The sequence below is a fragment of the Cetorhinus maximus genome, chromosome 1 (genome assembly GCF_964194155.1).
Source record: "Cetorhinus maximus chromosome 1, sCetMax3.hap1.1, whole genome shotgun sequence".
Classification (NCBI taxonomy): domain Eukaryota; kingdom Metazoa; phylum Chordata; class Chondrichthyes; order Lamniformes; family Cetorhinidae; genus Cetorhinus; species Cetorhinus maximus.
Window position 1 is genome coordinate 146,899,848 of NC_135879.1, and position 15,745 is coordinate 146,915,592.

Below are 15,745 nucleotides of genomic sequence, written 5' to 3' on the forward strand. Positions count from 1 at the left end.
AGATATTTCAGAGAGTCCCGAGGCTGGAGAGATAAGAAGGGCTGAGGACATGGTGGGATTTGAAAACGAGGATGAGAATTTTAAAATTATGGCACTGTTTAACCAGGAGCCGGTGTACATCAGTGAACAAAGGGGTGATGGATGAACAGAACTTGGTGCAAATTAGGACGTTTCCAGCAGAGTTTGAATGACCTGAAGTTTACAGAGGATAGAATGTGGGAGGCCAGCTGGAAGTACATTGGAATAGTCAAGTCTAGAAGTGACAAAGGGAAGTCTGAAGGTTTCAGCAGCAGATGAGCTGAGGCTCTCATTAATTCATCTGTTGATGCACCCTCTCATTTCCACATTGATGATTTGTCTACAGAAGGACCCCTGCTGTGTCTCAGCCCTTTCATTTCTTCATCTTTCCTCCCTCAAGTCCAAGGGCACTAAACCTACAACAGGTTTAGAATTCTATTAGCAGATCTGGCTGGACCACATTAAGTGCTATTGGGCATCTCTCTTCTGCTAATAGGGCTCCTGGTGGAACAGCGGCATGATTTTAAAATTCTCATCCTTGTTTTTAGGGTTATCATGCAGAACAAAGAGAAACTCTGGCTTCTTTCAGGACCAAATGGCTCCTTAAACCCCTCTTCCCTTTCCCTTCCAAGCACAAGAACCTCCTGAACAGCCTTGTCACTAAGCCTCCAAGTTCTCCATGCTCTAAACCTGAAGTAGTGCCCTAGTTTCTCTCCTATCTCCCCTCATACCCTCTGCAAGCACACCTTGCCTAATGAGACTTAGCTTCTACTCCTTGCTCCCACTTTACTATTGCTTATGATCCAAATTCTTTTTTCAGTCCCATGCTAGCTGATATTGTAAGTGATTTCCTCTCGTGGGTACTGTGTCCTTCACTGTCAAAACTGTCACAATTTCCCCGTTGCTCAATTAAAAACAATACTTAAATCTCCACCCTTGCAGAATGTGGCCTCATCTCCTGCCCACGTTTCTTCTTCAAAGCCCTGTCTTTCCCGCAACCCCTCTCTCCAATCAGGTTTCTGATCCTGCCACAGCACCAAAATGGCCCTAACCAAAGTAACAAATTACATTCTTTGTGACTGTGACCATAATTCATTATTCCCTCCCACCTCCCCCTTCCAACTTAACCTCTCAGCAACCTTTGTCTCAGGCTGAACTGTTTGGTGCCTGTGCATCCATTTGGCCCTGACTTGAGTTTCCAAAGCAATATCATGTTCACTGCAAAGATCACCTACTTCCATCTCTGCTCTAATCTTCACCCATCAGCTGTTGGAATTTTCCGAGCCTTTGTCACCTCCAGACTCAACTATTCCGATGCTCTTCTGGACAGCAACCACCTTCCTCCTGCTTAACAAAAACTCAGTTGTCTGTATCCCAACCTGCAATTATGTGCCGCTCACTGTTCACCCTTGTCCTTGTTGATCTACAGTGGATCCCAGTGCTCCAAATTTAATGACACCAGTATTGTTTAAATCCCTTCATAACCTTACCCCTCTGTTCTTTGTAACCTTCTCCTGTCCTACCACTCCCTGATCTCTGAAGCACTCTTCCTCTGGCTTCTTATGCTTCTGAACTGCCTTGTGATTTTTTTTTAATATTGAAAGAACTATATAAATGCAGATTGTTATTGTATATTTTCTGTTTTTATTTTTGTGCAGCTTGATAATGAATGCTTCACCCTCAGGAAGAAATTAGCAACACAAAAGGAAGACATAGCAGCACTTGAAGAAAAGACCAAGTGTCAGTCACAAAAACTGTTGCAGGCCAGTGACAATGTTGCTCAGCAGAAGGCAGAGCTGAATTCAGTTAGGTTGGTGTTATTTTTGTGGTATGATATTCATTTGTTGGTTTGAAAAACTAATGTCACTGTGTATCATTTTAAATTTGTGGAATGGTATTGTGAGAAAGCTCCTGTTCAGCATGCTGGTATAGCGGCTCCTGCTTAGTACAATCAGTCCTCTGAATTCTTGTTTGTCACACTGATCAAAGGGCCATACTGTGTTCATCCGGGTGTTGCAGTCATCTGCAATTTCTGTTTACTAGCTAATCTGTGCCAATGTTCATGGAAATAAATATTAACCTAGTATGTTTTGGCCTGATGGTTCTTCAATTTTATATGAAACAATGGATGCCCACTATCATGTTCATGACAATACTGATCAATAGAGGTTTTTTTTTATTCGTTCATGGTTGTGCATGTTACTGCCAAGGCCAGTATCTCCTGAATCGCCTTTGAGAAAGTGCAGTGAGCAGCCACCAACTCGAACCTCTGCAGTCCATGTGGTGAAGATACTCCCATAGTGCTGGTGGGACGGGAGTTCCAGGATTTTGACATAGCAATGATGAAGAAGCAGTGAGAAAGTTCCAAGTCAGCATTGTGTGTGAGTTTGAGGGGAACTTGGATGGCCCCATATATCTGCAGGCATCGTCCTTCTACGTGGTAGACATTGCAGGTTTTGGAGGTACTTTGCTTTGATGAGTTACTACAGTGAACCTTGTAAATGGCACTTGCTGCAGCCTAGTGAAAGGGGTGCCAGTCAAATGGGCTGCTTTATCCTGGATGCTGTCAAACTTCTTGAGTGCTGTTGCAACTGCACTAATTCAGTCAAGTGGGGAGTATTCCTTCATACACTTAACTTGTGCCATGTAGAGGGGTTAAAAGGCTTTGTAGAGCCAGGAGCTGAGTAAATCACTGCTAAATTATCAGCCTCTTACTTGCCCATTGCTACAGTATATATATGGCTCATCCAGTGAAATTATACTCGTCTGTGGTGATCCCCAGGATATTAATGATGGGGGTATTTAAAAATAGCAATGCCAATCAATATCACGGGAAGATGGCTAAACTTTCTCTTGTTAGAGATAGCTATTGTCTGGCACTTGTGTGGCGTGAACTTTATTTGCTTATCAGGCCAAGCCTAAATGTTGTCCAGGTCTTGCTGCATGTGGGCATGGATTGTTCATAAAATGAAGAGCACAAATGGAACTGAAAACTGCAATCTAATATCCCCACACACCTTATGATGGAGGGAAGGTCATTGGCTAAACAGCTGAAGATGGTTGGGCCTAGGACACACCCCGAGGAATTCCTGCTGCGATGTCCTGGGGCTAAGATGATTAGACTTCAACAACCACAATGGTCTGGCCCATTAAAGCTTATCTGCTATTACGCTAATTCTTTCATTATTGCATGCAACAGCATTCTGAGTGTATACTCTGGTCCTATTTCCTTGATTTGTTGCCTGCCATCAACAGGCTTTTTTTATTTATTCCTGGGTTATTTCCCATCCCTAATTACCCCTGAGCAAATGGTGGTGCGCCACCTACAACTGTGTGGCTTGCTAGGCCTTTTCAGAGGGCAGTTAATCGGCCACATTGCTGTTGGTCTGAAGTCACATGCAGACAGACCAGGTAAGGACGGCAGATTTCCTGCCCTGAAGGACATTAGTGAACCAGATGGGTTGTTACAACAACCCAGTAGGCTCATGATCATTATCAATGAGACTAGCATTTTATTCCAAATTTATAAACAAGGTGGTCTCCAATAATTGCTCCCGATATTCTGGAAGACCTGGGAAAGGTAGAAAGCATGTACACAGGAAAAACATCACTTTGAAACTGCTTTATGATAAGAACATTGGAACAGGAATAGGCCATGTACCCCCTCGAGCCTGTTCAAAATAACTCCATATATCTGTCTTTTCCCTGTATCTCTTAAAACCTTTGGTTAACAGAAACCTATCCAAATCTCAGACTTAAAATTAACAATTGACCCAGCATCACCTGCCATTTGCAGAAGAGAGTTCAAAATTTCTGCCACATTTTGTGTGTAGAATTTTTTCATGGTTTCACTCCTGAAAGGTCTGGCTCTAATATTTAGACTCTGAACCTCCTGCCTCCCCACTCCACCATTCTAGATTCCCAACCAACAGAAAAGGTTTCTGTCTATTTTTCCCTATCAATTCCCCTTTATATCTTAAACTTTGATTGGATCATGGTTAAGCCTTCTAAATTCCAGGGAATGCAACCCAAGTTTGTGCAATTTCTCCTCATGATTTAACCCTTGGTCCCCAGATAGCATTCTAGTAAATCTACGATGCATTCCCTCCAAAACTGATATATTACTCCTAGCGTATAGAACCCAGAACTAAACACAGTGCTCCAGGGCATAACTTGTATAGCGCCAGCATAATTTCTACCCCCTTGTATTCTAGTCTGCTAGATATGAAGGCCAGCATTCCGTTAGCCTTTTCTATTATTTCTTTGCCCCTACCCATGACATTTTAATGATCTATACTTGGACCTCAACTCTCTTTGAACTTCCACTGCTTGTAGCTTTTCACCTTTTAAGAACATAAGAGCAGAAGTAGGTCGAGCCTCAAGCCTACTCTGCCATTTAATAAGATCATGACTGATCCCTGGCCTCACTTGAACATAGGACTTAGAGCAGCAATAGGCCATTCGGCCTTTCCAGCCTGCTCCACCACTCGATAAGATCTTGGCTGATCTGGTTGTGGTCTCAACTCCATTTTCCTGTCTGCCCCCCTTGTCAAAAATCTATATAACTCAGCCTTGAATAAATTCAGTGACACAGTCTCTGCTTCCTGGGGAAGAAAATTCTACATACTAACGACCTTCAGAGCAAAACATTTCTCCTCGTTGCCATCTTAAAAGGGAGACCTCTTATTCGCAAACTGTGTCCCCTGTGTTCAGTCACTCCACCTTTAATTCCCGAAATGAGATGCTTAGCTAATTGGTCTATTCCTTGGCTTCCACCTCTCACCTTTCTTAAATAGTGGACTAACCTGCAATTTTCGAATCTAAAGTAACGGTTCTCAAGTTGAGGGAACTTTGGAGCAACTGCATCCTTTAAAACCCAGGGATGGAAACCATCTGGTTCAGGGGATTTGTCATGCCTTAGTGCTATTTTCCTTATTACCCTTAGTTTGTTTACATTAATTATGGTGAGTTTCTGTCCCTGATTCAATATTAGTTCCTGCCATCCTCCTCTCTGTTATAAACACTCTGCAAAGTAATTAATTTAACATATCCGCCATTTCCTTATTTTAATTTATAATATCACACTGACAATTAAGGGGCCCACATTGCTCTTACTCACCCATTTTTCCATAATAAAATTGTATAAGTTTGTATATTAAGGAGGGAGAAGATTAAATATGAGGGTAAACTAGCCAGTAATATAAAAGAAGATTGCAAGAGTTTTTTTTTAGATATATAAAGGGTAAGAGAGAGGCAAAAGTGGACATTCGGCCGCTGGAAAATGACGCTGGAGAAGTAGTGGGGAACAAAGAAATGGCGGAGGAACTGAATAGGTACTTTGCGTCAGTCTTCACAGTGGAAGACACGAGTGACATCCCCAAAGTTCAAGAGAGTCGGGGGGCAGAGGTGAGTATGGTGGCCATTACCAAGGAGAAGGTGCTAGGAAAACTGAAAGGTCTGAAGGTGGATAAATCACCTGGACCAGATGGATTACACCCCAGAGTTCTGAAGGAGATAGCTGAAGAGATAGTGGAGGCATTAGTGGTGATCTTTCAGGAATCACTGGAGTCAGAGAGGGTCCCAGAGGACTAGAAAATCGCTAATGTTAACCCCCCTGTTTAAGAAGGGAGTGGGGCAAAAGACAGGAAATTACAGGCCGATTAGCCTGACCTCGGTCGTTGGTAAGATTTTAGAGTCCATTATTAAGGATGAGATTTCATAATACTTGGTAGTGCATGATAAAATAGGGCAAAGTCAGCATGGTTTCATCAAGAGGAGGTCATGCCTGACAAATCTGTTAGAATTCTTTGAGGAGGTAACGAGTAGGTTAGACAAAGGAGAGCCAATGGATGTTATCTATTTGGACTTCCAGAAGGCCTTTGACAAGGTGCCGCACAGGAGGCTGCTCAGTAAGATAAGAGCCCACGGTGTTAGAGACAAGGTACTAGTATGGATAGAAGATTGGCTGTCTGGCAGGAGGCAGAAAGTAGGGATAAGGGGGTCCTTCTCAGGATGGCGGCTGGTGACTAGTGGAGTTCCGCAGGGGTCAGTGTTGGGACCACAACTTTTCACTTTATACATTAATGATCTAGATGAAGGAACTGAGGGCATCCTGGCTAAGTTTGCAGGTGATACAAAGATAGGTGGAGGGACAGGTAGTATTGAGGAGGTGGGGAGGCTGCAGAAGGATTTGGACAGGCTAGGAGAATGAGCAAAGAAGTGGCAGATGGAATACAACGTGGGGAAGTGTGAGGTCATGCACTTTGGTAGGAAGAATAGAGGCATAGACTATTTTCTAAATGGGGAGAGAATTCAGAAATCTGGAGTGCAAAGGGACTTGGGAGTCCTAGTCCAGGATTCTCTTAAGGTTAACTTGCAGGTTGAGTCGGTAGTTAGGAAGGCAAATGCAATGTTGGCATTTATTTCGAGAGGACTAGAATATAAAAGCAGGGATGTGCTGCTGAGGCTTTATAAGGCTCTGGTCAGACCACATTTAGAATATTGTGAGCAATTTTGGGCCCCGTATCTCAGGAAGGATGTGCTGGCCCTGGAGAGGGTCCAGAGGAGGTTCACGAGAATGATCCCAGGAATGAAAGGCTTAACATATGAGGAACGTTTGAGGACTCTGGGTCTATATTCGATGCAGTTTAGAAGGATGAGGGGGGATCTGATTGAAACTTACAGAATACTGAAAGGCCTGGATAGAGTGGACGTGGGGAAGATGTTTCCATTAGTAGAAGAGACTAGGACCCGAGGGCACAGCCTCAGAGTAAAGGGAAGACCTTTTAGAACAGAGATGAGGAGAAACTTCTTTAGCCAGAGAGTGGTGAATCAATGGAATTCATTGCCACAGAAGGCTGTGGAGGCCAGGTCATTGAGTGTATTTAAGACCGAGATAGATAGGTTCTTGATTGGTAAGGGGATCAAAGGTTATGGGGAGAAGGCGGGAGAATGGGATTGAGAAACTTATCAGCCATGATTGAATGGCGGAGCAGACTTGATGGGCCGAATATCCTAATTTCTGCTCCCATATCTTATGGTCTTATTGTATATATATATATATATATATATATATAATAATATATATATAATTGTAGTTGATTTTGATATCTCTTGATGTCATCCATTGCAGCCCTGGTATTGGGTTGATAGTGAGTTGTGGTTAAGGAGCAGGGACCAGCTGAAACTGACAGACCAACAAATAACTGACTCAAAGACAATATTTCCTTAAGCTGCAAAAGGGTGACTTTATCTTTTGTGCAGTTCAGACATGAAATATAATTACAAAATATTTCAATTCTACAAATTCAGTCATAATTAAGATAGGCTTAACTATCACAAGAACCTATTGTCACATTTTCACCTTTATCTTTTGCCATTCTTGTAATCATATTTTCTCATAAAGCTCCACCTTCATGGCTTTGGGTTTGCATGTGCTATTTTACCAGCTGGAATCCATTATTTCACCTGCCCAAAGTGGAAATCTTCAACAGTAATGCACGTTCAACTTATTCTTGAAAAAAGCTTTGTTGTTGCACATAGACAATTACTTCAAATTTGTTGGCACTGGTGCTCTGTATCCTCTATCCATAGCTTGCTGCAAAAACAAAGTCTCTTCTTTGTACCCTTCTGTGTAGCCAGTTCTCAGGACCACAAAAATGTGAACCAGGCACAAGCTTTATAAACTCTCCATTTCAAGTATCATAATATTTCTCTGTTCCTGCAGAATGAAGTATTGGGAGAAGTGGAGCAGATGGTATGGCAGATAAGGAAAGGGAAAGCCTCAGGTTTATGTTGAATTGTTGGAAAAACTGAACGATGAAGTCTAGATGAACTAAGGTTGTGAAAGAGCTTCATTATATCATCCAACTATTCTGGACAAACAAGAAAGAACTTACCGTTTGGAAACTAACAATAATTCCATTATGCCAGCAGGAACAGGAAGGAATGTAAGAATGCAAGTGGCAGTGTGCCACTGAAGGTGTTTATTATAGTGTTCCTGAATCAAATACAAAAACCTCTGTGGAAATTTGTTGGAAAGTCAGTGTAGCTCCCAAAAAGAATGTAAATTATGACCAGATCTTCATGTTGAGACAGATGACTGAAAAATGTGGGGAATACGGTCAAGAATGAGTTTAATTGTTACAATTTGTGCAGGGCTACCCCGGCATACACAATTAAATAAAAGCAAAATCAACTCTTGTTTCATGATATCTGTCACAGATCTGAGAAATAACACTCCTAATTTGGACCATGCCTGTGGTGAGACATTTTAGATTAGAGCGAATCATCCCTGGAGCTCTCTGTTAATCTCCACTCTCGGAAAAAGTAGACAGGTGCCTAATAAAAACTCTGTCTATTCTTGGCAACTTCTGGATATAATATCATTAATCAAAATGGACTTTAAATCTACCTGGGCTTTGTGCTCAGAATAACTTTTAACTGGACAAAACAGAGTTTGATTGAATGTTGAGACAGATATAATCAGCTGGTGGATCTTCCAGTGGCCTGGAATTGTGGTGGAGGCAAGTTCAATTGAGGCATTCAAGAGGGCATTAGATGATTATTTGAATAGAAACAATGTGCAGGTGTACGGGGAAAAGGCAGGGCAATGGCACTAGGTCATAATGCTCATTTGGAGAGCCAGTGCAGACACAATGTGCCGTTAAAATTCTGTGATTCTGTGATATAATTGCACAGGTGATATACAGCTGGTGATCAACATTAGTTGTTTACATTACCTGAATAAGCCATGAGTCAACTCTTTGTTGAGAACTTCCACTGTCTAGAGCTAGGGACATAGTTGTGTGCCCCTTCTTTCAGATGTAACTATAAGATGTTGAGAAGGGAAAAACCATGTCAACCATTCTCCATAGATAGGAGGCACAAAGGATAAGAGTTCTGTTCTAGATGTGTGTGCTCCACCTGGATTGGCTGCTTGCAACTACTGTAATCAATTTAAAGTGACCACAATTCCGGCAAGCTGTGAATTCCCATAAAGAAAATATAAAAATAAGGTCTCATAAAATGAAGCAGGACAGAACTCTGTCACAGCGCTGATTGGATCTTCATGCTGACATGCATGATTGAAGAATGCTGAAAAATGATTAAGGATTTGTGAGTATCTTTTATTCTTTTATATACTCATATGCCCAGAACAGCATTAAGTCCTGTGGGGTGCTGGCTAGTTCAGTTGGATAGGTAGTTAGCGTGTCATTCAGAATAACGCCAACAGCACGGATTCACTTCCCATTCTGCCTGCGATAGACTTGGGACCTGCTCCTTGCTTTGTCCCAAGAGTGGAAGGCAATTGCAAACCTCCACTGACAAAAACTGTCAAGGGAAATGCCAATGGCATCAGCAGACAACGAACCAAGGACCTGCCTTCAAGCAGAGCACACATGGAATTCAATTAATTGCTGTAGACGGGAGTTGATTCCATGTGTTCACCATTTTGAGTACGAAACAGTTCTTTTAATCTCAAATCTTGTTTAATACCTTTTATTGAAAAAAAACCTGAATATTTTATATATCTGGTTTGGAATGGAATCAGTGTTGCAGGAAATAGAAGTAGCCTGAATTATGTGTGCCTAGTTTTTAAGCTGCTGGAGCCATGGAAATGTTATGACTAGGAAGGCAAGAGGTTAAGTATGAATAATGTACAGCATATGGTTACGTTCCAGAATTCTTCCTCAGAAGAGAATGAGTTGGATTAAGCTCATGCATGGGTTGATGATATGGAAAGAAACGTGTTTGATCAGTTGGATCGGCCTTTTATTTCAATGTTTGTTTATTATACCCTTATTGCCTACAGACAATTTCTGTGTTGGGTGTTAGTCCAAACATAACTAACTGCATGAAATATCTGGAGAAGTTTTAACATGAGATAAGGTATAAATGCAAGTGTTGCATTTCTTTATTTTGAATTTAAAAAGCTCATTACTTTATCCAGTTATCTGTGATGTCAGTATTGAGAAACAGTTGACAATGAAGTATGTAAAAAGTATATACTGTAGTTTTTCTCATTATTTGTATGACCCCTGAAGATGTGTCCCAGAAACAAGTAAACATTCAAGCAGATGCACTACACTAAGATTTTTGCAAGAAATTAATGTTCAAGATTTTTCAGGTATCAGGCTACATTTTTACCAAGCTGTGCTCCCAACACAGAGCCCTCCCATGCCAGAACACACACTGGGAATTCAGATATGGAAGTTAATGGGTCCTGTAGAATTTTCTATTTTTCTATTTTTCTCAAGATACTGTGATATTCGATTCTGGGTTACTTTTATATTTTGAAGTAGAAAACAGCAGTCTTGTATAGTAGATTATTCGGCACAGATTCCAAAAGGGCAGTTCATGCTCAACTAAATATACTAAATTCTTTGAAGAGGTAACAGAAAGGCTATCTTCCAACAGCACCTTCCAAACCCGCAACCTCTACCATCCACAAGGAGATGCATGAGAACACCATCACTTGCAAATTTCCCTCCAGGCCACACACCATCCTGACTTAGAACTGTATTGCCGTTCCTTCACCCTTGCTGGGTCAAAACCTTGGAACTTTGTCACTAACAGCACTGTGGGTGTATCTACACCACATGGACTGCTGTGGTTCAAGAAGGCGGCTCACCACCATCTTCTCAAGGGCAATTAGGGATGGGCCATAAATGTTGACCTAGCCAGTGACAGCCACGTCCCTTGAAAGAATATAAAAAAGATAAGGGTAATGCAATATATTTGAATGCCCAAAAAGCCTTCAGTAAGGTAGGGTAAGACACATGACTAAGACAAAACATGTGAAGGTGGACAAGGAGGCTACACAACAAAAAACAGAGTGTAGAGGATTAATGACAGTTACTCATTAGTAAATGGTGGGAAATGGTTTACCACAAAAATTAGTGCAGGACTACAGTTCACAATTTACATAAACAATTTAGACACGGAAATTGGAAGTACTTTTTCAAAATTTGAGAATGGCACCAAATTTGGGGGTGCTGTAGTTAATACAGAGGAAGATTGTGTCAAAATATAAGATGACATTAACAAACTTGCAAAATTGATGTGTAATTGGCAAGTAAATTTCAATGAGATAAATGTAATATTGAAAATTTTGGTGGGAAAAATAAGGAGGCCACATCTCATGGTATATGCGTTGCTTGAATATGTCCAAACTCTAAGTGAATGAAGAGTCCAGTGCAAGAAAAACATGGGGATACTCTACTATACAAGACTGATGCCCACTGGTGGTTCATATTGTCGTCATTGGTGCTTAGGGGAATTTTGCAGTTACACCATCTCTGGCCTTCCTCTGGGCATGTCAGATGTTGCGAGTTTGCCGTAGATGGTCATCAAAACATGCTGAACCACATACTTTGAAATAAGCTCTCAAAATTTGATTAGGCCTGTTAATGCGCACAATTACCAATGCTGCTAACCTCACACCCACCTCTTGCTGCTCCCTCATACATCCAGCTATGGCAGGTAAATCATCCAAACACATCACAGCCCACCCATTGATATTCTTTCCTCTGTCTTGAAGGTCAAGATTGCACATACCCACAGGGAGCTACAGAGAACCTGTCAGGGGGCAGAGACACCTGCCCTTTGGAGGAGATGTTCTGCATTATAGGGTTACATCCAATGTCACCAAGAACATCCAGGATGATGATATGTTCCTGCCTAATGCATCTTCTCAAATCCCACTTCATCCTTATCCTGTTATCTGGCATGAAGTGCAAACTGCAGATGGTGTGGCTGTGGACTTCTTGATTTTCACCCACCCCCTTCTGCATTTTTGCTTTCAGATACCTTGAGAACTGCTGACTAGTCAGCTAGTGCAGCCTCACTATGGACAACATCAAATATCTGATGAAGAAATGTCATCACTTGATCTGACACTTGGAGACACCCAGCTCAGATAATGGCACTTCATGAACTTTATAGAGGGTAGAATAGAAAGAGATCAGCATGTGTTGAGTTACCAAGCTCAAATGGGTTGCAATTAATCTAGAGGAAAGGAGTAGTGCATGTGCCAGCACACTGAAGAACAAGGTCACAGAAGAGTTCTGCTGCAGAGGACATCATACTGGAGAATACTGGGCATTTACATGGAGATGTTTGGTGTATTGGACCTGCAACAAAGCCTGTTGTCACTATAAAGGAGCATGAAGGAGTCTAACTCCAACTTGCACACGGCTTCACACACAGCTTGGAATCTATCCTTTCCAGTGTGGAAGTGATACCCAACTACTGGACAGCACTTGCATTCCCAGCTGTGATGCAGCATCAGGTGGCCAATGTGTCAGCTATCGTTGCAGCACAGGCAGAGGCCGCCCAACATCTTGGAGCTGCAGTGAAAGTTCAAACTGAGGGCATGAGATCCAAGCTTGTTGCAGTGCAGTCCAGCTTGCTGCCATACAAGGTCAGACTGCTGTCATCGTGGCTGCAGATACCAGTGCCTAAAGTGGCTTACAGGCTCTCACAGCAGTCCAGCAATCTACCTCCAGATTGCTAGGGTCGCTGAGGTGCTGCCCTGGAGAAGTGGCAGTGACTCCATGGAGCATGAACCTGATGTCCTCTCCATTTGACAGCATTTGTGCTCCCATTACTGCCATTCCCCCAATTCCCTCGCTGATGCCTTCCTGCCAGCCGACCAGATTACTGCCACCTATACCGAAGTGATTCGGTTCAAAGCCAGGCCCTCAAGGCCCAGAGCTGCTCAAGGTCATCCAGCAAGGCCACCTGCGTTCTCCCCCAGTGAAAGTCATGAGCCTTCTGCCAGCCAATGTTTAGCACTGAGTAGGAGCACTAAGTCAGGAAATAGCACCCATAAGTCAGGCACTTAGAGAATGCACAGTGGTGAACAGCGCAATTTTGTATGTATTACTTGGTTAAAGTTGTTGTGGAATTTTTTTGTGCTGTCTTTTATTTCAGGATGTTGTGATATTCTGTAACAGAGGGATCATAAGGTGAGGAACTATGGAGCAACACTGATGTGAGGATGAGATTTTCAGGGAACCATAGTCTGAGTAGTTGGTTACAGTCTGTTGATTGAGAATGAAGGGATCCAATCATCCTTTTCATAGAATGTGGGCATCGCTGCTAGCATTTACTGCCCATCCCTAATTACCCTTGTTCAGAGGGCATTTAAGAGTCAACTACATTGCTGTAGGTCTGGAGTCACATGTAGGCCAGACAGATTTCCTTCCCTAAAGGACATTAGTGAACCAGATGGGGGTTTTTATGACAATTGGCAATGGTTTTGCGGTCGTCATCAGACTTTGAATTCCAGATTTAATTCAAATTTCATCATCTGCCTCGGTGGGATTCGAACCCCAGAGCATTGCCCTGGGTCTCTGTGATATTAGGCAGTGACAATACCACTATGCCATTGCCTCCCCTCACTCTTTCTCCGGCGGTACTTGCCGAAGGCCTGGTGACAAGAGTTGTGCCCCCATGAGAGCGAGGTTGTGGAGGCCGGCGGAGAGCACCATGATTTTAAAGATGTACTCAACAGATACTGAAGGGCCTCCTCCGAGTGGCCCAGGCAGCAAAACCATTGTTTCAGGTTACCGACGATTCGTTTCACAAATTCCCTGGTGGGAGTATGGCTTTCATTGTTTGCCCATTGCCCATGTGTGGTCGGGTGATAGAGGAGGTACCCTTGCCATCAAGCAGCCAGCCTTTGGTTCGTCCTGATGACTCAAATATGGTGGATATGCCTGACTAGTGCAGGATGAATGCGTCATGGCTGCTTTCAGGATAGTAGGCATACACTGGCATGATGATCTGTACATAGTCACACACCAACTGCATGCTCAATGAGTGGTAATCCTTGCAGTTTCAGTGCACCTCCCCGTTAATATATGAAACCTGCAGAGCCACGTGTGTGCAGTCGATGGCTTCCCACACCATTCGGAATCCTGCCAGTCTGGCAAAGCTACCTCCTTTTGCTTTTCCATGGTAAGAGAGAAAACTGTGAAGTTCCATCTCCTGACACACAAGACAGGTAACATCTCCCTAATGCAATGATGAATGTCGAACTTAGAGATGTTGGCAATGTTGTCTGCTGCTGCTGCTTTTCCCACTTCCCTTCCTGCCCTGTGCGCACCAGGCTGATCTTCCTCCAAGGTTCCCCATCCCCCCCCCAACATGTGTCCCCAACTTCCATTGTTCCATAATTTGCCTGTTATCTCCCCTAGTCCCCTCCAAGATCATCTTGTCCATGTGATCCACGTCCTGCTCCCTCGGTCATCTTCTCACAAAACTGTTGACTGTTCCCCTTCCTGGTTGTCATGTTAGCTGATATTAATAGTTCTCTATCCACATGTATTGCCCTTTGTCCTTCAATCTGCTGAGATCACTGCTCTCCTCAAAAACCAACCCTTGACTCTTCTGTTACAAAATAGCACCTCATTTTCAACTTCATTTCCTCTCCAAAGTCATTGTATGTGCTGCTGCCTTCCGGATCTGTGCCCACCTTTCCCAGAACTGCTGTTTGGATCCCTCCAATCAGGCTTCCACCCACCACAGTAATGAAACTGCACTAATCAAAGTCACAAATGTCACCCCATGTAACTGTGACAAAGGTGAGCTATTCCTCTTTATTCTTCTCAACCTGTCTGAAACCTTTGACATGGTTGGCTACACCATCCTCCTCCAACAGCTCTCCACTGTCATCCAGTTGGGTGAGAGTGCACTCAGCTAGTTCCATTCTTAGCTATTCAGTATAACCAGAGTCATAACCCGCAATAACTTTTCTTCCTGTTCTGCATTGTTACTTCTGATATCCCCCAAGGATCTTCCCTTGGCCCCATCCTTTTTCTGATGAGCACAGAGTCAGGTTCTACATGTACACAAAAGACGCTCTGTTCTACTTCACCTCTCGACTCTCTAAATTGTCAGACTGCTTGTTTGACATCTATTACTGGATGAGCAGAAATTTCCTCCGCTTAAACATTGGAAAGAAGGACGATAGGACAGAATTTTATGAGACCTGCAGAAGCGAGGCTGGAGGTGGGATCGGGAGGAAAATTGGGACCAAAATTGTGGGTGCTGCCAGGATCTTACTGGTGACAGGCAGGCCCTAAACTGAAGGCAAAATCCAGGAAGATCCCTGGAAGCAGCAGCTGAGGGGCCAGGAAAACCTCCTTTATTTATTCCCCTCCCCCAGAGCCACTTCTTCCACAGGGCCACAGCTGTGACCACAGGACATCCTGTGGATAGGGCCCCACTCTGGTTCACTAATGTTCTTTAGGGAAGGAGATCTGTAGTCCTTACCTGGTCTAGCTTACATGTTACTCCAGACCCATAGCAATGTAGTCTTAAGTGCCCTCTGAAATGGCCCAGCAAGCCACTCAGTTGTAACAAACCGCTACAAAGTCACAAAAAAGGAATGAAACCGGACAGACCACCCGGCATTGACCTAGGCACCAGAAACAACAATGGCAATCGCAGCCCTGTCAACCCTGCAAAGTCCTCCTTACTAACATCTGGGGTCCAGTGCCAAAAGTGGGAGAGCTGTCTCACAGACTAGTCAAGCAACAGCCTGACATAGTCATCCTCACGGAATCATACCTGACAGATAATGTCCCAGACTCCACCATCACCATTCCTGGGTATGTCCTGTCCCACCTGCAGGACAGACCCAGCAGAGGTGGTGGCACAATGGTATGCAATCGGGAGTCCTCAACATCGACTCCGGACCTCATGAAGTCTCATGGCA

The 15,745-nt window shown here is 43.3% G+C and overlaps 1 protein-coding gene across 2 annotated transcripts in view; it reads left to right on the forward strand.

Moving 5' to 3' along the window:
- The window catches only part of cep135 (centrosomal protein 135), a 165,368-nt gene that overhangs the window by 98,033 nt on the left and 51,590 nt on the right, over window positions 1-15,745 (forward strand). For both annotated transcript variants that reach the window (XM_078548085.1, XM_078548094.1), the window contains exon 15: window positions 1,677-1,828. In XM_078548085.1, coding sequence (XP_078404211.1) covers window positions 1,677-1,828 — 152 coding nt within the window. The remainder of the gene's footprint in view (window positions 1-1,676; window positions 1,829-15,745) is intronic.